We start from the raw sequence: 24,856 nt of genomic DNA, 5'->3' as shown, positions 1-24,856 counted from the left end.
AGTAGTTAATGAAATAAATGAATTTTCAACATTGTCCGTATTTCGTAAAACCGTTTCTAAGAAATATTTTTTTTGGATTAAGATGGCTTCTAACTGCCAAGTACTGATAACAGAGTTTTCTGCTAAGACCATTCAAAAAAACTCGCCCAGCCATTGAGTTTACTAATTTTATCACCTATTTGAATCAATTTCTAAAGAAATTATAAAGAGGCTATTAATAAAATTGTCAAAAACAGTAAGTTCCTCATCACGTGATTACAAATGGGGAACTCAGAATGACCGACTTGTTCGCTTTTTATAATTTTAAAGATAAGGCACTAAATCATCTACTGATCATCATTTGGAATACTACGAATTCACTGATAACGTAATATCAGCTGTATTAACAGGAAATGTACCAACCGTTAAAGATTTTTATTTGACTCTTGGTAATCGACAACAATTCTTAAACTTTTAAAAACTTGCTAAGTATAACTGCGATTCAACCTAAAAAGTACTTAAATCGGCAAATGAACCTTTTGGTATCACTTTGTTTGTAGTTCTAATATTTTTTCATAAAAAAGTTTCCGCTCATTTGTAAGGGCTAAATAACTCTCTTAATAGAAATGATAGACAATCTAAAACACACCCAAACGAAATTTTTTTTTATAATTGAGTGATCAAATTCCTTATAAACTAGGACAGACAGATATATAAGCTCTGGCGATTTACACAGAAGTAGTCCATTCCCTTTCAGTTATTATGGTCAAAACATTGACCCTTATTTTCCTTATTATACCCGTTACTCGTAGAGTAAAAGGGTATACTAGATTTGTCGGAAAGTATGTAACAGGCAGAAGGAAGCGTTTCCGACCCCATAAAGTACATATATTCTTGATCAGGATCACTAGCCGAGTAGATCTAGCCATTTCCGTCTGTCCGTCTGTCCGTCTGTCTGTCCGTCCGGATGAACGCTGGGATCTCGGAAACTATAAGAGCTAGACTATTGAGATTAGGCGTGCAGATTCCTGCGCTTCTTACGCAGCGCAAGTTTGTTTCAGCAGAGTGCCACGCCCACTCTAACGCCCACAAACCGCCCAAAACTGTGGCTCCTAAAGTTTTCATGCTAGAATAAAAATTTTAACTGAAATGTATTGTTCTCATCAATACCTATCGATTGACCCAAAAAAAGTTTGCCACGCCCACTTGAACGCCCACAAACCGCCCACAAACTTAAAAAAATCGTAAATATGAACGCGGATATCTCGGAAAATATCAAGGATAGAGAAATGGGATTTCATATTTAGATTCCGTAGGCTTGAGCGCAGCGCAAGTTTGTTACGAGAATATGTCACGCCCACTCTAACGCCCACAAACCGCCCAAGCCTGTGGCGCCCACAATTTTCATGCTAGATACAAAATTTTAACTGAAATGTATTGGTCTCATCAATACCTATCGATTGATTAAAAAAAAAATGTTGCCACGCCCACTCTTACGCCCACAACGCTGAAATCTGTCTACCGCCGGTAGGTGGCGCATTTCAATCTCGCTTTACTGCTTGCATATCTCCATTTTCCTTTGGTCCCTTTAGCTAAGTAACGGGTGTCTGATAGTCGAGGTACTCAACTATAGCGTTCTTCCTTGTTTTCAATAGAATCGACCTTATGACTAATATCACACTTTGCGCTCGCAGACGGTGCTTATCTCAGGCTAGTTCACATATAAAAAGGGTTTCGAATCCGTGAGAAGCAATCAATAAGAGTTGAGCCAGCATGGTCAACATAGTCGGAGTAGTTTTCCTCTGCGGTATTGTGGTTATTAGTGCCGCACAATTAAAGGAAGAAGATGTCCTGCAGAACCTCCAGGGGATCAAAAAAATGAGATCCTTGGGACTTGAGATTGATGGGCACCTACAGAATCTTAATCAGGATGATTTAAAGGCTCTGGACTCCAGGCTGTCAACACAGGATGATCTGCTGTGCCTTAGTGATCTGGCTGCCTTAGTGGCGGGACTTCGAAGCGGTCAATACTGGGCACTGAAAAGTAAGTTAACCTTGGAAAGCCGAAAAAGTATTTTTTATGACCATCATATTTGTATTACGCCAGTGTTTGATGCCTGGGGTTCCGTACCCTCGGGTCTGCTTACCGGCAACACGTACGACCTTGGCAACTTTGACGAGTGTTTGAACATCAAGAAAGAGACCAGCCTGGGCAGAACCATCCAAGGAAAGTACTGTTTTCTTTCAGTGTCTCCCGCCAAAATTCTGGGGGTCAACACTACGACCTTGAGAACATTTAAAACCGCCACCTGCCTTCCGGCCACTTGTTCGGCCGCTCAAATGAACACGTTTGTGGGTCAGACGGTGAAGCAGCTGCTCAACGTCAGTATTCCCAGCACCGCCATGAGTATCAGCGATAGCAGTTGCCAAACCAGCGAAAGTGAACCCTGGGATGGACTAACCATTTTCATGATGTAAGCGAGCAGACTTTTGAATCAGCTACCGGCTAATGCTTCTGATTACAGAGTGATCTTATCGTTCATGGGTTCTTTGGTGGCTTTGTTTACCTTGTGGGACTACTATCTGGTCAAGAATCAGGGTGAGTGTACAAAAAATAATCGTTGCGATTGAAATTTCGCAATGACTTGTTAACTTTCAGATCAGCTTCCAGCCATTGTCAAGATTTTCTCGGCCAGGGCCAACTCCAGGGCTCTATTCCGCATTGTACAACCCAATTCGAATCCAAATGTTATCGACTGCCTCAATGGAATCCGCTGCCTGTCACTCGTTTGGGTGGTTTTCTGCCATCAATATGTGAGGACTCTGTTTACGGCAAATATTAACTTATTTCATGCTTACTCGGTAAGAAAATTACTGGTGATTTGCGGACAAAGTATTTTATAATTAATCATTTTTAGTGGGAGGAGTCACCATACGCCAGTTTTATTCTACATGGCTATTTCGCAGTGGATTCGTTTTTCGTGCTTGGGGGATTGTTGGTGGCTTTGATTACTTTGCGAATGATGGATAGGTAAGATAGTTTTTCTGTTCGAATTTCATTTTACCAATTTTACTTTTAATTTCCTCCGCAGAACTAAGGGCAAACTAAATGTTCCTCTAATGTATCTGCACCGCATAATCCGCATTTTTCCTCTGCTGGCGATGGCCATTGTAGTCTCTTTGAGACTTATGCCCATGATCACAAGCGGTCCTCTTTTTTCCCGTGGGTACACACAAAAGGCTGTGTGCGAGAGGAGTTGGTATTGGACCTTGCTTTTCGTTAATAACTATACCAATGATAGGGTAGGTCCAAGTAATTTTCTTAACCCTAATCAAGGTAACATAAACGTTCTTCGGACTTTAGTGCCTGTCACATACCTGGTATTTGTCGGTAGACATGCAAATGTTCCTTATCTCGCCGATCCTGCTGATAGCTGTCTACAAATGGGGAAAGAAGGCTGCTGCTGGTATTTTCGTTCTCATAATACTGCTGTCTGGGTGTCTTTTCGCTACCATGGTGGTTAATGACTACTCATTGGTAATAAAGTAAGTGATGTTGACTTGTAATGTTGCTGTGAAATACTTAAATAATCTTATATTTCCTAGGCAATTTTCATTTAAGGCGCAGAAGTATTTGTACTATCCCACCCATACACATGCTATGCCCTGGCTGGTTGGTTTTCTCTTCGGATACTTCCTGCACTTGAATAGGGCCAAGAAGTTCCAGCTAAGCTGGCTAGCCGTGTGGTCGGGATGGATCCTCTGTTTGGCCATGATCTTCACCTCGATCTTTGCCCTCTACCCGGCGGCCCAGTGGAGTTCTCCTACCCTTCCCATCGTGTCGGAGGCCTTTTACTACACCCTCACTCGAGTGGGTTTCCCAATGGCCCTTTGCTGGGTGATATTTGCCTGCATGCAGGGATTCGGAGGACTGGCTGACAGCTTCCTGTCCTACCCACTGTGGCAACCCTTCTCCAGACTCTCCTACTCCGTCTACATGTGGCACATGTTCATCCAGGAAGTAAACGCCCAAAGTATAAGGACGAATTCCTACTTCTCGAATTACAGAATAGTGGGTTTTTATATTTAGTTTTATAGCAAAAATTTTTACTCTAATCTATTATCTCTGTAGATGCTCAGCTTCTGGTCAACCCTTGGAATCACCGTGTGTTTTGCCTATGTGATGCATCTACTCATTGAGGCACCCTTTAGTGGACTTGGCAATTTCCTGGAGCCAAAAGGAAAAAACCCTCCTCTCGTTAAGCAGAAATCACAGATAGATGAGAATGAACAGAAAAACCTAGAAGAGCTTAAGGTGAACACACCTTCACCTCCTGCATATTAGGTTTAGGACGAACCTGCTTTCCTATTAGCTGTAGTAACTTATATATTTTAAACTGAAGTAAATAAATGTATGGTATTTTTGTAGAAAAGTAATTGGTAGTACTGAAGTTCTTTGTTCCTATGGCCAGCTTGTAGCTTGCTCCTGACTGAGTAAGACATTTATATACGACTCCTCCGCTTCCGACTGTTGGTACACCACCCCCATCACTTTTTGGTTGCATGTCCCGTGTAAATTTAAGCCTGGAAACAAATGGAGAACTTCTTGACTCGCGTCGACTTCGCTTAGCCCGATGCCATAAACTACGTGCAACTGCCTCAGTCATTGGCAGTGCAACTCCGAGTGCGATTGCAACAGCAACTGCAATGTGGGCAAAAGTGTCTGGCCGGGCCGACAAAGCGATCTGGATCCGGATCCGAATTCGAATTCCCACTGCGCATATTTTATGGCAGTTACGCGGCTGCCGGGCAACTTAATTAGTGCCTGCTGGTGCGCTTCGACTCCGGGTTCGACTTCCACTTCCACATCCCCCTTCACTTGCACCACCCCAACCATTTCCACTTCGATTGCGGCAGGGACAGCTGCACTGCACCTGACATTTAACATTATTACGCGGCGCCTCCGCCGAATGCCGAATGAGAATGGCAACGGGAACGGGAACGAGTTGGCCATTACAGGCAGCGCCTTAAAGTGGCGTTTCGACGGTATTCGCGCTTAAGCGGTGTTAAGCTTAATGTGCACCACATTGACACCGCCGGCACATGGCAACCAGGAACATGAAACTCCAACGCCGGCTTTTCGACGGCAGTGATGATCCCCAAACGAGGGAAAATCGGTCCATAAAACTCAAATATGAAGCTGAATTTTATACCTACCTCGTTTGATAAGTAATTTTTTTAAGATTATGAATCATTTATTTTAAATGCTCCTCAAAAATAATGGCTAATAATAAAGCCTTACATCATACAGCTATGGATCCTGGCAATAAGTCTACCAAGCTATTTTAAAAATTTTTCTCTTTATTTTAAACGCTTATTAAAAGTATTGGAAAATAGAAAATGGTATCAATAAATCATAATTAATTTTAAGGCTCCAACAATTAAATTTACCTATCCTTGATGCTAACATATTTTTATAGTTCTTACCCTCCAAAAAGGCACTGCTTAAAACCTATAATAACAGAGTGCAAGAAACCCAGATCTTTAAAGAGAAAAACAAAGTTGGCAGCACTGTTGGCAAGGCGGCTCGGTTGCATTAACGTTTTGTGACTGCGCCAAGGGTTGCGTGTTCGATTGCAGTTGCTGGCATTTAATGGGTTAAGGCACACTTCTGTGGGAGGACCGGTCCACTTACGATTCATTGAATTGCCCCCAACTCCAGGGGGCCACAATTGAAAATCGATCCGCCTTCGTGCGGCAGCTGTATTCTTCTTTGACCCAGAGGGAGTGCACATTTTGGCTGGCTTTAAGTCTTCGTAATAAGCTTTTGTAATATCCCCGGAGAGGCGCCTTCTGACAGGACTTCCAATTAGCAGGAGTCAACTGCTCATGTAAACATTTCCCGATTTAACTTTCGGCATTCTGCCGCTCTGCCAGTGCAAAGAACAAAGTACAAAGAACTTTTGTGCACATTTGTGTTTATTATTGTATAAATCAAAAGATAAAGTTGCACACAAAGTTCCTGTCCCTTTTCCTTGTTCCAGGTTCCCCGGGTAAGCCCGGGATTCGGTTGGTTAGGTTTGGACTGTCCTCCGGGTGCTCCTCCATGTCCATGTCCTCCGTGTCCTGTTTGCATGTGGAGGCGCAGTACGTAAACTAAGCGGAGTGCACTTTCGCACACATACACACTCGCTTTCTGGAGTCGAAGTCGTGCATGTTTGTGGCATTATAAAATATATCTGGCCAACAACAATGCCCCAGCTCTTCGGGGCCCTGCCCAATTTCAAACTTGGTAATGGCAAAATGGCGATCTGGCTACCTCTGCTGCCTGCTGCCTGCTGCCTGCTGCCTCGTTGTTGTTGCCACATTTAAATGCCAAACTTCACCGGACATGCTTCATAGCTCTAATTATACATGCGCCTTCCTCGGAACGCCTTCCGTTATTCGGGCAAAGGAAAAAATACAATATAGCCAGGGTGGCACAACAATGGGGCCCAAAGAGCAATGGTTATCCTTGTTGTTATTGTTGTTGGGGCCTTTGTTGCTGCTGCTGCAGCGAATGCATTGTTGTTGCCCCGGTCTGTTGGCCCTCTGCCAAGAGGCAACGCGTCGTATGCGCAACGTGGCCTGCTATTTTTCTAACCACATCTAAACACACACAGCTGAGCTCAAAAAAATAGTACTAAGACTGTATAGAAGAAAAAAAAAAGTATTTATATTTATATAAAAAATAGTAAGTATTTATAAACATGCACTTTTAACTTTTATGGTATTTTTAGAGGTATAAATAAGTCAGTAATATTATTATAACTATTATTTTGGTCTCATTTGCACCTGAACGATTGCCAAGTGTATGACTGAATTGAGGTATGCGAGTGTTGGTTTGCCTTGAGTCAAAACCTCCCGAGAAGTTTGCATGTCTGTTTAGTAATTCATAGAAAAAATGGGCTGGGAAGGCCCGTCACTCTTTTGATTTGATTAGTACCCACATAAATACACACACACCAATACAATAAATTTATGTAAATTTTGGCAGCATAAAATATGGCATTAAAATTTAATGTGCAACTGCGGGCACGCAAAACCAAAATGGTGAAAAAATGAAGACATTATGTTGAAGTCAAGATTATAGACTGGCTAATAAGCCGCTGACCCTCAATGAACAGGACTGTACAATTGTTGGAGCCTAAAAACTTTCATTAACAGAAACGCATTAGCATATTTGCTCTGCGTCTCTTTTATAAATCACTTCATTGACATTTTTTACGAGGCGTCAAATCGGCGGTTGGGGAGTTTCTCGACAAACTTTCCGAGAACAAAACATGTCCAAAGTCTGAGAAAATGTCTGAGCCTGCGGGTGGCTTTTTTTTTGTGTGGTATGGAAAGAGGGAGTCCCTTAGCCCTTGGCCAAGATTGACGCGCCGCTTACGTGCCACGGAACCATTTGTCTTAGGGCCGCACTTTGCGTGTCTTAATTAGCGCCCCACCACCTCCCCAATCGGAGGACTCATCCCCGATTCCCAGCCTGCTGCATAATAGAACCCCAAGAAACTTTGCCGCCGCCGAGTCGAGGCTGGAATTTATGTATCCCAGATAAGAGTCCACTGATAAGACTACGGATCCCGGGGCCTTGGCCTGTCTTTGCCCTGAGTTATTATTGAAGACGCGACATGCTAATGAACTCGCCAGCGGAATGGGCTCCAAGTGGGACACAAAAGAAAGTTTTATTTTGGGCCAAGAAAACTTAATTAATCGTGTTGAGGTTTTCACTTTCTAGCGTAAGAGTTTATTTGTCTAGATTTGGGTTGGAGAATTTATTTACAGGTACTGGAAATAAGGAGAACTTTCTTTTACATGACTATATTCTAAAAATCATTGAGAATTTCAAATCTATTGTATAGTAAAGCAATGTATCAATGTGTTGAAATAATTTAAATAGAAATACTTTAAAATATTTTTAAAAACTTAAGCTTATGTAGTCATTTGTATATAAATATGACTTCTATGTCAAACTCATTCAATGGGATAATACTATCGCTATCGTTTTCTGAAAAGTATGGGCTAGCTTTAGTGTCCGTGAAAATCCGCCTTTGTGTTGCTAATGAAACTTAAAGCCTTTGGCTGACCCATTGTCCCGGATTGTTCATTGGTTACTCGCGGGGTCAGGTGGACAGCTGCTGGCTGATAAGGATAAAGCCCGCGACTGCTAATTAAGGCCTCGCACTCCCAGTCCGCCGAATGTTCCGCCTCTGGCTGAGCGTATGCAAATCGTGTAAATCAGAGAGTTTAGTGCCACTGCCCACTGGCCACTGGCGAATGGCCGTGTCCCGCCATAAGCTGCCATATTTAGTTAAGTAATCAGGATTTTAGGGGGTGTTGGTGTGAGGGTTTCCCAGATAGAAGGGGTTCAAATTGTTGACTCGGGCAACAAAAGAGTTTTTTGCTGGGGGACTGGGTAAGCTGGCCCTTGTATTTTGTCGATGACATTGTCCTTCGCCCCCTCAACTGATGTTGTTGGCGTCGGCGGGGTGTGCTAGTTGTAGTTGTGTGTATATTATTATGTCGACAGGACTCCTCCAGTGTCTGAGGACACCAGTGCCGGTGCCTTGTCCTGGGCCGTGTCCTGCCATTGTGGCTGGCATGTGGTGCTCGTTAAATGCTAATTGCCGCATACTTGTAGCCACTTTATGGGGATGCCTTTGTGCAGCCGCCATGAGAAGCAGGGGTGGCCCTCTTTAACTGGGTGTCTGGCTAATTGAAACTGTGCCCGGCCAGCTCAACAAAATCCCCCCCCTTGCCAGCGATAGCTATTACCACATTTCGCGGCCATCAATCAAAGGCTTAATATCCGCGACTCGCAATGGGCATGTCAGAGCCAGAGACACGACGGCACAAAGTGCATCATTCGACCGCTAATTTGGGCCGTAAATAGGAGGCCCACTGCAGTTTCCAGCTGACCTCCTGATGGGTCACATAACGCCTGCTGCCTTTGGAAACTCTGGTATTCATAACGTAACGAGCCAGTTTCGCATGCAAATGTTACCAGTTGTGGGGGTTGGGATGCGATGGGTTGCAGGATCATCATGGCAGATGTGACCTATGCGAAGACGAACCCACTCGGTTCCGGTTTTGGGCATTGCGAGAGCTAAACCTCATTAGGAGCAACCCACTAGAACAACTGAGGAGCTCTGCAACTGGCAGCTCCCATTTTAGCATTTATCGTTCCGTTTTTCGATGACCAGGCCAGCAGGACAGCTGGCCAACGGGCTCTCTTAATTACCGAACATCGACGAAATGCGTTTTTCTATTGGCAGCCGTTCGAGGCGGCAGTTCATCAGGCTGCGTCTCCATTTGCATAATTTCCTGGCCCCAGCAGCTCAAGTGCGGCTCTGATTGTGGTGGCTCATGACTTTCATATGCTCGGTTCATTTCGGTTCAGGGGGCATTGGCGTCCATTTACCCAATTTGTTGGGTAGAATTTATTTGTATAGGCCATGTCAAGGATGCTGATGCGATGCCATGGCTCGTGGGCGGGCATGAAACACTCGAAATGACATTACGAGCCGTGTTCGACTGTTCGGCTGGCTTCGAGGCCGGCAAATGGAATCAATATTATGCAAATGGCCAAAGTGGTCAGCCCACCCACAGACGTTCCATCCATTTCATTTCTGCATTTCAATCGAGGAGAAAATGACGCTGATGGCATATTATTTTGCTGCATTCCATTCCATACCGTTGTGCAATAAAGTGCATTTTGATTTGCCTTTAACAGGCATCGGGAGTGGCGTAATAAATTATGCATGGCAATGCATGGACAGGGTTTTAACCTACCTTTTTTTTTGTGCAAAAATCAGTGAAGAAAAACAAAAAACTTGCCATAGAAATATTTACTTTAAGTTCCTGCTTCGGTTGGTAGTCATAAATTGCCATCTGCCAAGTGCCCAATGATCACCTTCTTTCAGCGTTGCCCTCTTTTTTGATTAAGTGTATGTGGCAAGGACCTCACCTTTCCGAGGTGCCACGCCCACTTCCTGGGCGGCAACTTGGCGCTGTCAGAAAGTTCGCTGCACTCATTAATCAGCCGCCGTGTGGAAACTAATTTAATGCAACTTAAATCAAAAGCAATTGTTGTTTTAGCCCGCTGCAATTTAGTCAGCCACTTCCGCACGCACCTCTTGGCCAGGGTTGCTGAACTGGTTGGTTGGGATGTTGGGCTGTTAGGGGGAGTTCATTTTAGCCCCCGCCAATTGACGCGTCATAATTTCCAACACCATCGCTGCGAGGCTATGACCGCGCCCAGTAGAGTGCAAACTAAATTTATCAGCTATGCAATCGCTGGCAATAAATTTTTTCCTCCCCCAGCCGTTTCACCACCCTCTGCCAACTGACCACGCCCACTTTTCCGACAAGCCCCCGAACATATGATGGCTGATTTGTTGTATACACGGAAAATTCAGGCACTATCAGAATTCGTTAAAAATGTTCAGAAGTTTTAAGAAGGGGCTATTCATATTCATATAAAACCATTTCAAAAATGTTAAGGCCTTTATTTCACCTATCAGTGATGTCATAAAAGAAAGGACATTTGAAGAGTAGCAACAAGAAAAACCAAGAACAATGAATTTTATCAAAAGAACAGAGAATAAAAAAAATTATTTAAATTTGGATTTAGGCTGAGTTTTTCCGGTCATCTCTTTTTAAAAAATTATTGGTCTGTTCTGAAAATGGCAAGATACTATTTTAATAAGTCCCATATATTTCATACTTTATCGTTAAACATCTATTTTGTAAAACAAAAATCCGGCAAAAATATGTTTGAAAATTAAAACAGATTTTTTATTCGAATGCAATTAGAATTAGGCTTAGTTATTCTCTCGGTGCAGCCAGTGGAACCCAGACATTTAAATGGCGCCGCCTATGCAATGCAAGGCACACATAAATCTTGACCAAAATGGCCAAGTGCAGAGGCAGATTAGATTGACCCCAGTGGGTGGGTGGTGACCAGGTGACCAGGTGGGCTTCAGTGGGTTAGCGTTAGTGTTGGTTCAGAGGAGGCTCACCCAAGGTAAACAGATCGCGCTTGAATTGCCGCGGGCCACGCATGAATACCACTCTGACCCGAACCATTTGCGTGTGACCGCCCTAAAAACCACCAAAAAAATAAATGGGAACCCATATACCCATTCCTACGTTTCACCACTGTTTTTATTTCGGTTCTAGCTTTGTGAAAGTTTTTTGCGTGCATTTCTATTTATGTGCCGCGCATAAAGTTTAGTGCGCCATCAAAATGCTGGCCAAGAAGAAGAGGAGCCGGCTACAATGGCATATAAAAGCGAACCGCGTTGTGTTAGCCGGCAGCGCCTAAAAGGCTGCACGCAATTTTTTCATTCGCCGCCATTCCGCGCGTGCCTCTGTGTGCGTGTGTACGCGTGTCTGTGTGTGTGTGTCTGCGTCTGTGTGCGTTGCGGTTTGTTTGCATACAAAATTTGTACGTGTTATTTTAACTTTGCCGCTTTTATGTTCTATATATATAATTTTTTGTATCTTTTTTGTTGGCCCGGCAGAGGCAACCACGATTTTAACACCTCTGTGAAAAAGGGGGTGGCGAGAAGGAGCAGCAACTTTGGTCCTTCAGGTGTTAATGTCTGCTATACGGCCCCTGTGTGTGCGTGTAGCAGATAACGTTTCCGTATCCGGTTGCGTATCTGCATCTGTATGGTGAAAATCTGCAGGCAGCGTGGAAAATAAGAAGACAACTCGGGTTTGCTTTCACATTTATATTTGTTTAAACACTCTTTTGGGGGAGAAAGGAAGGGGGTCTTGTCGTACTCATTTATTGTATACATATACATATCATCATATATAGTAGTTATATCTTTCGGGAGTTTTTATCCTGGGGGGGGGGGGCATCGCTACATACAGTAAGGGGGGAATCTTTTTAGAGGGCCACATTTCAGCTACAACTTAAACACCTAGCTTACGGTTCTAGTTTAGCAAAGGTTCTTATCAATACGGATATGACACATACCCGGGGTTCTCTTTTATACAGTTCGTACGACTAGGATATGCGACAACTAAACTCCAGTAATTGATCCATCAACAATTTAATTCCACTCACGGACTTAATTTACAAAACTAAACACAATTGGAAATACTTTTCAGAGTCAGGAAGCAAATACTTGCCGGAATCGTAACTAAAGGAGGGGAAAAGTGCACTTTTCCAGCTTACTTTCCCCCTTGGTTTTTGTTTTTCGTTATTTTTGCTCTTTGCAATTATGTAGTTTTAGCATCTGTTATGGCAAAGTTTTCAGCTACCATTCGAAATTGATGCCACTCAGACATTATTTGACAGAAGTCCAAAGTTTGCCCCAGACTTTATTCCTACCATTCAAGTATTTACACAGAAATTACGCACAACGAACCCTCAGCTGGGCTTGATTTCCGGGGGACGATGGGCGGGGATATGTCATATATATGGGATTGGAATTTAGTTACTCAACAATTTTGCTAATTGAATTCTGTGTGTCTCTGCGCACAGGAGTTTCTCTATTTTGCTCTTCTTTTTGTTTGCCTTTAATACTATTTAACTCGTTTCCTCTCGCGTTGCTTAATGATTTTTACATGCTATAACACATTTACCCAATTTGTCTGTTTTTTTTGTTTTCCCTTGCCGCTTAAGAACTAAGGATATTACACTTAAAGTATACAAAATCACCATTTATGCTCTGCAATTGCAATTGAATTGAATTGAAATGAATGCTTGTTAATTGAAACGAGTCGAATGGGTTGCTGGCCATCTTCTGGGACTGGCTTAGGTCAGTTCAGAGCCAAGTAGCCACTGCCCGGTTCTGGCCAGTATGATGGCGATGGTCAGGGTCCGGAGAAAGCTGCTCTCCGAGTGGCCAGCTGCACCTTTCACTGAAAAGAAATGGATAAAAATGTCGGGGAATCGAATTAGTTAGCAGTCGTTAGTTGTTGGTGGCCGTGTGGCAGTGGCAGAGGGTCAAGGGGGTCCAGGGGTCACTCACCCAGCAGCATGGCCTCGCGGTTGTCGATGATCCCCGGTCGCCGCTGCAGGACACTCTCCTTACCGCCCTTCCACAGGACCGGCGATATGCTGGCCAGGCACTTGACGCGCATGTCGCCCTCGTGGAAGTGGCGCGGCTCCAGCGGCAGCTGCAGGCCCAGAGTCGAGGTGATTAGCCCGTGTTTGTGCACGATGTCGTTGTATTTGTGCAGGTAGTGCTCGTCGAGGATCTGAAAATGAAGTCAAAGAGGGTCTTAAATGCTGCACTGAGGGAAAAATATAATAATGCAGTAAATGCTATTCCCAAATCATAACCATTTATAATTGTTATGCTAAACCAATAATTAATTTCTGTCTTATGCTCAAACAAATTATCAATTTAGAGCCCATTTAAGTATAAGTCAAATTTGAAAGCCAAAATGCTGAAAATTAGATGGCTCTAGTTGTGTATTCAAATGTTTGATATTCATTTATCAAAGTCTAGATATTTCAATGTGAAACAGTAGATTTTCACAACTGCAAGCTTGATTTTAAGTGTGCTAAGCTTGAATCAATCATTAAATGACTTAAAATCTTATTAGCAGTATTATGAAATTTAAATAAATTATGAAAATGCAAAACTTAATTTGTTATAAAATATATTCTTGAGTTTAAAGGAAAGCTGATTTATTTTGACCTATACAAATATCCAGAACTTTTCTATCTGGTCTAGTGCGACTCCTAAATTGCTCGCCGTGTACGAACGGAATTAAAAGTCTGCATCGGGAGTTTCCTTCTATCAAGTGCTGGGGGTTGACACACGCGGCGTATGAGCAACAGAACGGAAACGGAATCGGGACCGGCAATGGGCGTGTCTGGAACATGTCTGGCAAATGCTTGAGGGGACGCCTTTGTGTTCCCAGCCGGATTCGGAGTTGGAGTCAAAGTCGCAGTCTCCATCTCCGTCTCCGAGTCCAACTCCAATGAAGGTTACAATTACAAGAGCTGGATAATTCCTCCCTTTCAGTGTTTGCTGCTGTCAGCAGAGTGCACTGCCTTCTCGAGGGGCGGAAATGGCATGGGGGCCGCACTTAAACTTGGCTCGAAGAGAAATAAAATCATTTGCCATAAATAAGAGAAATGTGCAGACCTGATAAAAAATGTGAAACGCTCAAATAAATAACTTGAACTTTTCCCTGCTGCTTTTTTTCCCGATTTGCCCCGAAATTGGGTTCTGCGAGGGTAATCGGAATGGGAATTCGAATTCGGTCTGTCCTCGGGGTTTCTGGTGTTGGAGTGGGGGTATGGAATTGGTTAGCACTTTGCCAGCGAAATTGTTGCCATTTGTTAGGCGATTGGTTCGCCTTCGCTATGGTTCGCCCCTCCATTGTGATCCGCTTTAAAAATAAAACTTTAAAGGCATAAATTAAAACTGCGAGGTCCGATTCGGTATTCCAAATTCCGGCACCCGATTCCCTGCTGACACAACAAACATGCCGAAAATGCCGTCAGCTGTCCTGACCAATCCCACGCCAAAAACAGGACGAAATGAGGAGGGCTGGCCATAAAATGAGGGCACTTTGAATGCCCAACGCATTCCGGAAAACTTTCACCCAAGATGCCGCCAAAATTTATTTCTACGCATTTGCGGCCTGGCCCAAAAGCTGTTGTATAATAAGTTTTTTTTTTTCGTTGAATTGCACAAATATTTTCCTTATGCTGATGGACATTTTTATTGTAAATTGCACGAATGCCTCGCCGGCCAGACAAATGTTATTAAATAAACGTTCCCATTGTTCCCCAGGCTGCTCTCATCCGTTTGACAGATGATATAGTACATAGAAATGGTTGGGGTACTCTTCATTATTCAGGAAGGGTGACGAAAGAGGGATGATGCCAGCTGCCATTGTTGCAAGGCAAATAAACCGGGAATCGTGCCTAATCGCACTTATTGATTTTTCTCGTATTTATACAAAGCGAACGAGAGGCACGAACCCTCTGGATTCGAGGTGGGGATTGGGGAAGTCAGCATGGTACAATGAACTAACTCGTACCTTAACGCCTCGATTCACACAATTTGAGTGCCATGTAGTCGACGTCGACGATAAAATGCAGTGCGCCCCGCCCACTGGCCGCCCCTCGATTTTTGTGTTCCGGCCAGGGCAGACATGTAACGAGCTTTCGGCCAGATGGATGGTCCCAGTTTCAGTTTCAGTCGGAAGGGGGGTCTTTCCAGCACACCAACACACCTACACACCTTCACCTAAGCCCCCGACATCGGGCCATAAAACATGCCAAAGCCAAAAGGGAAGAAAACCCAAAAAATGTATTCGAAGCGAAGCCTGCCCGTCTACATGATTTTTGTTCATGAAATTATTCCAACAACCTGCCCAGCTGAGTCCACTTTCCTCGGGGTTCGTTGTCTGCCGCGTTGTTAGAGGCTTAAATATTTACTGTATGCATAATTTCTACATTTTTTTTTCGCCCGGCCGGCTCTCTTGATTAGCGCGGACCCAAATAAAGGGGTAAATGTTGGGGCTGGGAAAATAAAGGTATATATTTTCGGTGTTATAACACTCACCGGCTGCTCGTTGACAAACCACTGCAAATGCGAGGCCGGATGTGATTTGCCCGACGTGCAATTCAAATACAAGTATTCGCCGATCTGATACTGATACTGCTGTCCCCTTATGTGTGGTCCATCGCGGGGCAGAACTGAAATGGGGAGGGGTATAAAGTATACATCAATTATGGATACAAGATTTGCATAAATAAAATTGGGGGATTAATGCTCGATATTATCCCTGCTGATGTTATCGGCCGCAGCTTTGGGCCCCATTCGCTGGGTATTCATATGGCCAAAAGCCTTCTACCGCCCCCTATCCCCAACCAGTTACCAATAAATATTTGCTGCGGCTTTCGCCCCTTGGTCGAGTAATTTATTAACAATTTTTTGTGTTGCTTTGCCCGGCAAATATTTACCCAACACACACACACTCCGCCCCGTTCTCGGGGGGGTTTCCCGCCTTTTGCACAGACCATTTCAATGGGATATACAAATAAATATTTTTTCGCTGCTCAAATAGAACATAAAACACACAGATAAACCAGCAGCAACAACTGCAATCGCAAAGAGGATTGGGGGCTACACAAAATATGTTGTAAGCGGCCAGACTGCGGAAATATCCATTAAAATGGCATTTTAACTTATAAATCGCTGGCGTGGCCCCCCCGTAATCCCCTTCGCACAGGGTCTACCGTTTTTATATATTCCCTTTGGCCGCTGGCCATTTGGTTTTAAGTAAATAAAAATGGCAAAAAAAAAAGAAATAGGAAGGCAGCCGCAAAGTTTAGCGCGTGTGTAAAGCGTTAAAAAATGCAGAGACCCGGCTTGGATTACGAAAATATGCTGTTATGAAACTAAAGCTTATGAATGACTTTTTAAAAGCATTTCCGCCCGCCCCGATAAAGAAACCCAAACAAACAACAGCGCCAGTCGCATTAGTAGACCAAAAGCGGAAACCGGCAGAAGCTGCAAAAATGAACTCGATCCGAATCGGAATATATATAGTTTATATGTGGGTGGGTGTACATGTGGGTGGGCTTGTGGCGGAAAATGGACCGCAGAAATGGTAAACAGAGCCACGGTAAGGCTTTTAAAAATTCAATTTAAAACAGCTAAAGCTTTTACCAAAAATAATAGAATAACAGAGGAAGGTCACGCAAGGGTTGCTTTTTGGACACTTTTTTGGGAACGAAGGACAGGTTTTAATTTGAAATTCATTCATTGGCATATTAATATCCTATTTGTTTTGCCTATTTAAACTATTTCCATTAAAATCTCGTATCAATTTCACTCGAGCATTTCAGTCTGTGTATCTTTTTCCGCTTATTGAAATTCCTTGCAGATTGAATTAAAAATATGTGTATAGAAACCATGAATACATTGGGAATCCCTCTGCATCGAGAGCAAATAAGCAAGCAAGTTCCTGCTGTTTGATGCCAATAAGGACGGAGATCCAGATTTAAACCCTGACACCGCACCCCCTGAATTTGTCCTGTATTTACACTCCCAATATTTGCCTGTAATTGATGTGAAATTTTTCGAGCAAACATTTGCTCGGTTGTGTGCTTGCGGGGTGCAACAAATATAATAAAATCGGGCAGGCAAATGCGGAACGTGACTTTGAATAGATTGGATCGGAATTCGGCCGGGTACTTACACACAATGTCCATCCGCCCCTCGCCCTGAACGGAGGAGAAGTTGGGCGCCTCGGCGGACACCTCACAGCGGTACAGTCCGGTGGAGTTGAGGGTCAGTCCGCGGAGCAGCACGCGACTGGCATCCGAGAGCTCCTCCTGCAATGGAAATGATATAGTGACAAATTAGCATGTGTAAACATCAACAGTAGATCTAATTTTACAAAATATACACTAGATTGATACTAGAAAAATATCATTGATTTTAAAACGTGTTGATTTAAAATAAATCCAATCGATACTGTAAATTCGGGTGTATGCAAAAACGGCTGCTTTCTTTGTTCTAGTATTTAAAAATATAAAAACAGCCTATTTTAAACTATTATACCAAGTGGGCTTTATTGCATACACCCAAAAACTTAGTTAAGGAAAGTGTAACATTTTTTTAAAATATATTTTTAAAGTATTTTTCTGTGTTAATAAAATCAAAAAAGTATTTGCGTAGAATTTCAGTAATTCGGGTACAAATTAAGTACATTTTTTAACCCACTAGCACAGGGTGAATACTTGTTAAGTGTACCTATATATAAAATACGTTTTTCGGGCCGAAGGACTTTAGCTTCCAGCGCCCCTTCTTTTCTAAATATTAATTTTAGTGTTATATACTAGCTTTAATTTGTTAAAATAAATAAAAAAATAAAATACGTTTGTTTAACAGCTCGTATCTACAGATCATTAATAAAAGAGCTATGGAACAGTTTTAATCAATGAGGCATAGCACTTTCTAAATTTTTCTTAAAACAGTTAGAATCTAGAAAATGTCTACAAAATATTTGTTTTTTTTAGAATATTTAATATTTAACCAAAAATTCCTTATCTGCAAAAAATCAAGAGTACTCACAATGACTCGCACCCCGTCCACCCGGTAGCTGGTCTTCGGCGGGCGGGCCTTTGGCACGTAGCGGTAGAACTCCTCGTTGTCCTTGTACCACTTGATGGCGTACAGGGCCTCGCCCTCCTCGCGCTGCTGCTCCTCCTCCTCCTCCTCCTCCTCCTCCTCGCGGTCGATGCTGTCGTCGAAGCTGTCCGCCCGATCGAACTCGGGCATGTAGGCCGCCGGCCCGCCGTTACCGCCACCGCCACCGCCGCCGCTGGTGCTCACGGACACAGAACCGCTGTGGGTGCTGGCGCCCACGTGGGCAGTACCCAGATATCCGGAGGCGGCACTGCCCCGGTAGACACTGTGTCCGTAGGGTGACTTCTCCGGCGGAGCTGGCGGCGGCTGGTGGTTCTGTTGACTCTGGTACTGCCGCATGGCGATGGGCTCGCGCTGCCGCTGGCGCTGGCCATGTTGCCGCTGGTTCTGACGCATGCGGGAGCGGTAGGGAGACCGCTCCTCCTCCAGCCCCTCGCCACCATCCGGGTAGTGGAACTCCCCGCCATGGCTCTGGTGCCCATGGGCGTGGTCATGCTCCGAGTGACTCTGCACACCCGTGACCGTGTGATGTGTCCTATTGAGCTCATACTGGCACTCCAGAAAGGCGGACTCGCCGCGCAGTTTGTAGGCGGGAATGGAGACCTTTATCATGCGCAGGCCCACTGCAAAACCTATAACCAGAAATTAGAAACATTAAGCCCAATAATAACTTAGTCTTATAGTATATATTTTATAAAGTTCCCTCAGGCATCCAAAAGCCTTTGCCAATTTCAGCAAAACTTACTTAATAAACGTGTCAGCAATCAAGCAGAAATGTTATCCCAGAAAAAATATCAAAATAATTTTCTCTTCCGCAGAAGATGCAAACGACAAATATTGAAATCAGCGAGTCTCGGAAATCAATAAACTGGCAGGTCGCCCGGGGATATGGAGCGCCCATTTGCATAAGAAAAGGGCGCAGGATGCCCAGGATGATGGCAGGGAAGCGCTGTCAGAGTTCGCAGGACCCGGCGGGCATTCGCCAAGGATTACGCTGGTCGCAACACAGGCACAGAGGAAAATTAAAATATTTCCCGCATTTTCCGGGGCCAAGACGTCAAGACGAGTCAACTTCTTGTTGCCGATGACGACGCAAATTTTCCGCCTGCCAGCCTGGCGTTGGCCAAGTATTTGCATAATTGATTTGTCCTCTGTACTAGACCAACTAGTCCAACTGGCCAGCTGCCAGGACAAACAATTATTGTTTTAATTAAAAAGGACCCACGGTCTGATCGCCAATTGCTTATTTATGAGTAGCAATTCCGAAATATGCAGGCGACTGCTCCGCCGGATAAATTGCGGCAGGTGGCTATCTGTTATACCGTGTCGGCCGGCTCGTAAATATTAATAAATGAGTGCGTAATCGGGCTTAATCCTTTGTAAAATTACAGGACCGCGGAGCCAGGGCCACAAATTATGAAGGCCGAATGGCCGAAGGACAGCGACCAACAGGATATTGTCCGTTTGTATACTTCCTGGCTGTCATTTATGGCCCGCCTCCCTCAGTTTAGCGGTTTATTTCGGCCAAGCTGCTCAGCGAGCGTTAAATTAGAATGGCAGTCGTCATAAATATTTTGAATATCTGGCCATTAGGAGTTGGTCCGCCAGCTAATTGGCCATTGGCACTGCCATTGGCAGCTGGCAAACTTTGCCGGCCGCTTAAAGACGTCAGCAATTGAATGGGATTAAACCAGATTGACAGTCTCTGATCTGGGACTTGGCGAACAAAACTTTTCCATTGCAGAGCTGCACAACTTTTCCGGCTCCCAGGGACCAAAGAACTGATTGAATTGGCAGGACTGCAGCATGTGGTTGCGGATACTCGATGGCAGAGTGGAGTAAACAGTTTTGATTTGCCTAACTCTTATTTAATTACGGAATTAGATTGCTTTTAATTTCGTGTCGAGAATGCCAGAGTTTTGCATTCGCCCGAACTAATTACATTTGGCCATTAATTAGCGCCGAAATTTCAAGGACCAGGCATGGGCAGCTTAATTGGCCAATTTTTATGACAGCTACTTTGATGGACGAGTCGAGGTGCGTCCGCCCAGCGTCACGCCCACCTGCTGATGTCAGCGGGGAAATGAACTTAATTTCATTAAGCTTAATTTCATTTAAGCCAAAAAAACTGCAGATGCGATACGCTACACAAGAAACAAGCCAAGACAAAGCAGCCAGCGAATGGCAGGCAACACATGTCATTCGGGCAGCGCTACAAAGTCTCTTAATGTTAATTAAAAAACAGCAAAGTCCCAACAAGAAAAACAACATCGCACAGACACAGGCCCAAAAACGCTGGCTGGATTCGACTGAAAGGAGCAAACAATGGGTGAAAGTTGCATGAGAGCTGATTAAAATTGCCTGCAGGGCGGGTGCTGTTTTCAAAGAATTTTAGCCAAGGGAAAATGGCATTGATAGCAGCCAAGTCGAGTCGAGCGACGAAGCTTACATTCAGATCCGAAATTAAATTACAAGTTGATGTGCCCCGAATGGGATTCCATTTCAATGGGCTTGTGGAAAATACACACACAAGCCGTAAACATGCCAGAAGCGCAGCATCTCAACATTGTCTAAATGCATCGCAGCGAACGAAAGTGGCCTTCTATACACGAAGGGGGATCCCCGCAAGTGCTCTAGCTGCAAGCAAGGATTATGAGTGCTTTTGTATCTGAAATATAACTATGTGGTTTCTGAAGTCTTGAATGGTAGCTTTTAGAAATATGTAGATATTACTTTTGGCAATTTTATAAATGTACTTGCTTACGTCTATCAATCCATATTAATTTTAATTCCGGAACTATAGATGTTATTAAGCTATAATTAATATTAAATTTAAAATTAACTGAAATGCAATAAAGACAATATTTAAATGCCCTTAAAAAGATATCTTCCTAGTTAAGACTTTAAGTAAAGACATCTATTAGTTCGTAATGTGCTTTTTTGACTGTTTAACTATAAGTGAAAGTTTTAAGGAACTTAAAGTTACATAGTTGCTTACACATCGTATTAAAGATATTCCATTTTAATTAGAATACATTTACCAATATTTTACCTACCTAAAATAATTTTCTTAACTTTTCCATTCAAATTTAAGTACCCAATTCACACTCCACAACCACTGTACCCCGGGGCAAAGACAACAAAGAGCAAAAGTTCCAACTGTCTGCCTATCAGCTCGCCTGTCTCAAACTCCCGGCACTCCAAACACTTGACTATCGGTTGCTCCCCCCGAACTTGCTAAAATAAAGTTCCATATTTAAATTAGTATGTAAAGTATCCGCAAAGCAACGCGGCGCACTTGATGTAAATTGAATATGCATAAGCTGCAGGAGATTGGGACGGGGGGATGGCATTCAGTATGCATGATAATTTCGTTCATTAACGCATATTTAAACAGGGCGAGACCCCCACTCAACTCGCAGTCCTCTCGGGTTGCCTTCCAGCTCTCACCTGCAGGTTAAATAAGACCTCTGGTCCCCCGAACTTTTCTGGTGTTTAGCATAATTCGATAAAATTGGCAAACAGAATGGAAGGGAGGATGGAAGCGAAACGAACCGAACCGAAGGACAGGAAAGTAGAAAGACAAACAAAGGAGCAGGAGCCCCCGGAAAAAGGAAGGGTGGTGCTGGTGGTGCCAGCCCCCTCCCCAAGGTAAACTGACCCACTGGGCGATGCCAAATAGCGCATAATGAAGGCCGCCATTAGAAGATAAAGCTGGCAACAAAAATCGGTTGTAGCAGCTTAGTTGCTATCAATGATGGCCGAATCGGAGGAGTGGGCACCCGATCCTTTAACTTTATACCACTAATGAGTTTGCGCCTTTGCAGCAATTATGCGGCCCACGGCGGAGGCTGGCAAAACTTTGCTATCTGGTAAATCATTTCGCCCCGAACCTGAGCCACAAAGTTGCCGAAAAGTGTCAAAAAACTGGAAGACACAACAGCGATGGGCGGGCTGCCATTGATAGTGGGATGTCGTTGGAACTGGCGGCTCATTAAGGCCGTGTTTCTTATTTGCGGCGTCTAGACTTCATTAAAAACTCTGACGTTCGCTTTGGCTTCGCACTGTTTTTATTTTTTTTTTCTTTTACCCTGCGTCCTGATGAATATTTATTGTGGCATTGACAGCTTAAACTCCGCTTAATGCTGTTCATTAAATGCGTTTAAAAAACAATTACCGCGGCCGCGAATGGTGGGTGTTTGGGCGAAAGCTTGGCCTTGTGCTAAATACGCAAACAATTATATTAAAAAAACAGCGAGGGCAGAAAGAGAGTGAAATGCAAAAAAAAAATGGGGGAACCTAGACTAAATTGTAATGAAAAAGCCTTTGGGATAGTTTTAGTTTAGTTTGCGCAGTAACCGAGCAACAACAAAGGCTATCCTTGCAGCGGGCAAACGAGAACAATGCGGCGCAAAAAAGTATGCAACAGTTTTTGAAAGGCGCGCGGAGGGAAGAAGGCGAAAGTACTCATACGCCCCGTTGCCTCTGCGCGATTGCGTGTGCAATTTTTGCCCGTTTTTTGTTGTTTGTTTTTTTTTGCAGCCACCACAGGCAAACAAAAAACAGAAACAGCATGCAAATCTGTTCAAGCGCTTCTGATGTATTCAAGTTGACACAAATCTGGCGCAAATCCTCGCACACACACACATACAGCTTTCCAGGGAAAATGGCCACTCCACCCTAAGCGACACTGACAAGGCGAACTAACACATACCCACTCACACTCACACACATGTAATGGTGAGACAGGCAACAAAACATTTATGAATAAAATAGAAACAACACGAGCAACAGCGACAGCAACTGACGAGCGAGAAACGAGCAAATTAAAATCAAAATAACCGCAGGTGATGAGCCAAAAGGGAGGGGTAGAGGAAAAAGGGTGAGGAAAAGCGGAAAAGCGGGCAAGGAAAATGGAAAAGGGGGGGAAAACAGTTGCTGAGCTGGCGTGTAATTGAAAAGAGAAATAACAATGGAGGGAAGGCAAAGGCAGCATGTAAACTGTCGCCGTCCCGCATGGCGTATGCGCAATATTTGATCACATGGCCAGGACTCATTTGTGACCACTTAAAGTGGAGCAAAACGCGAAGGTATAAAACGCAAGGAAGCTGCTGCAAGATGGGTGCCTCACGTTCCGCAAACAATTTGCCAAAAGTTTTCCCCTTATTATTTCGCGAGCGTCTGCAGTTTGCCCTTCGGAAATCGATTGCCGTGTTTTGCACTCTAGGTGCGATTACATATTTGCAAAATGAAATGGAATTTATGGCGGCAGGAGGGGGGCGGGGGAACCGCACCAGCCGAGCGTCATTGGCGTTTAATACGTGTGAGTGATTTCCCCGGGGGGTAGACATGCAGCTGTTCAGATGGAAAGCGGAGGAAAAGCGTAGGAAAACTGCAGAGCACAAGAACTGCGTCTGTCACATCACGTTCATGCGGCTGCACTTGACAGATGCATATGAAAATGTGTGGAACATAGGGAAATGGAGCCAACTTGCGGCTGCCCCGCAAATTGACAGCTCACTGTTGAAAACCTTTGCAGCACACACACACACATTAAGCCCTGGGAAATTCTATTAAAAAAATTATCATGTTTATTTAAAATAAAGCGAAAATTGCCAAGCACCCAGAATTCCCTGGATTTTTCGGGTTGTGCTTTCTCATTTGTATGCGCTCCGCATGCGGCCCACAAGAAAAATAACTGAAATAAGTGAAACGAGCGGGTCGTCGGCGGGGTTTCAGATGGGTGGTGGTGGGTTATACGGGGATTAGTGGGCGGTTATGCCCTTTTTTTTGGGCTGTGGGCTGTTGGGCCACCGACACGCACACAATGTTACATATGTGCGTTTGGGTGTTAAAACGCCACAAGTGACTTTGTCGAGCAGTTACAATTTGCTTTTTATTGACTGGCAAGGTGTCGACACGCGCAGGCATTGAACTGGAAATGCTGGGGAAAATCACCGACCCCCCAAAAACCGCCCAACGAATGGCATTGAACACTTTTGCACTCACCTTGCAGCAAACAGCAAATGAACACAATGAGTCGTGTATCGTTTGTGTATTTCATGTTTATCGCATAATATGTAATCCTTGGCGAAACAATAATAACGGAGCTGTGGGACGATGATGATGATGATGATGGTGATGCTGATGCCGGTGCTCGGGAAAATGGAAATCCGTTGCCGGAAAACTTTTCTGCGGATTTCTTCCTCCTCCCACGGTTCCTTTCGGTTTCTTGTGCTGATTTAAGCGTTCTTCCCCAGCGATTTTATTGTTGCTTGATGGGAGGACTTAGCTCGGTTTGTGTTTTCTCTGCGTATTACTTTCAGAAACTTTTCGCATAAACTTCCAGCCTGTTGCCATTAATAGTTGCCTCGATCCGTTGTTGGCCAGGGACAAGTGCTGCGGCAGTCTCATGTGTTCCGGCTGCAGCCAGCTCATTAAACTCGGTTTTGTCTCACTTGTGCTGCCTGCAAAGAAGAGCACAATAAATGGGCTTTAATAAAGTTTGATGGCCCTGCTAAAGGTAAAGTTATCCCTAGAAGAGACCTTCAGCCTGCTCCGTATTTTTCACATCAAGTTCCCTTTTCAATTTGTCCTGGTTTGTGTTTCTAGTTTATCATTTCTCATCAGGTCAGGCCGGGCACAAACAGGGCAGCCCAAGAATAATTCTCAATCAAATGACATTGTTTCGCTAT

General features: G+C 44.0%; 2 protein-coding genes across 2 annotated transcripts; one reads left to right on the top strand and one right to left on the bottom strand.

Moving 5' to 3' along the window:
- The first annotated feature begins 1,608 nt into the window (after positions 1–1,608).
- Positions 1,609–4,329, top strand: LOC119558359 (nose resistant to fluoxetine protein 6-like). Its single transcript, XM_037871866.1, has 9 exons — positions 1,609–2,023; positions 2,087–2,453; positions 2,505–2,578; positions 2,639–2,841; positions 2,898–3,010; positions 3,072–3,282; positions 3,344–3,525; positions 3,586–4,051; positions 4,112–4,329. The coding sequence occupies exons 1-9, from the start codon at positions 1,753–1,755 to the stop codon at positions 4,322–4,324; spliced, it is 2,100 nt and encodes a 699-aa protein (XP_037727794.1). The 5' UTR covers positions 1,609–1,752; the 3' UTR covers positions 4,325–4,329.
- Positions 4,330–11,783: 7,454 nt separating this feature from the next.
- LOC119563272 lies at positions 11,784–24,624 on the bottom strand. The gene is made up of 6 exons (XM_037876594.1): positions 24,171–24,624; positions 18,087–18,793; positions 17,209–17,344; positions 15,567–15,700; positions 13,008–13,236; positions 11,784–12,897 (listed from the first exon to the last, which is right to left on the bottom strand). Exons 1-6 carry the CDS (start codon positions 24,223–24,225, stop codon positions 12,791–12,793), a joined length of 1,368 nt encoding a protein of 455 aa, XP_037732522.1. The 5' UTR covers positions 24,226–24,624; the 3' UTR covers positions 11,784–12,790.
- Positions 24,625–24,856: the final 232 nt, after the last annotated feature.

Source organism: Drosophila subpulchrella, chromosome 3R (genome assembly GCF_014743375.2).
Source record: "Drosophila subpulchrella strain 33 F10 #4 breed RU33 chromosome 3R, RU_Dsub_v1.1 Primary Assembly, whole genome shotgun sequence".
Classification (NCBI taxonomy): Eukaryota; Metazoa; Arthropoda; class Insecta; order Diptera; family Drosophilidae; genus Drosophila; species Drosophila subpulchrella.
Note: the sequence above shows the minus strand (reverse complement) of the source record. Positions and strands in the feature narration are given on the sequence as shown.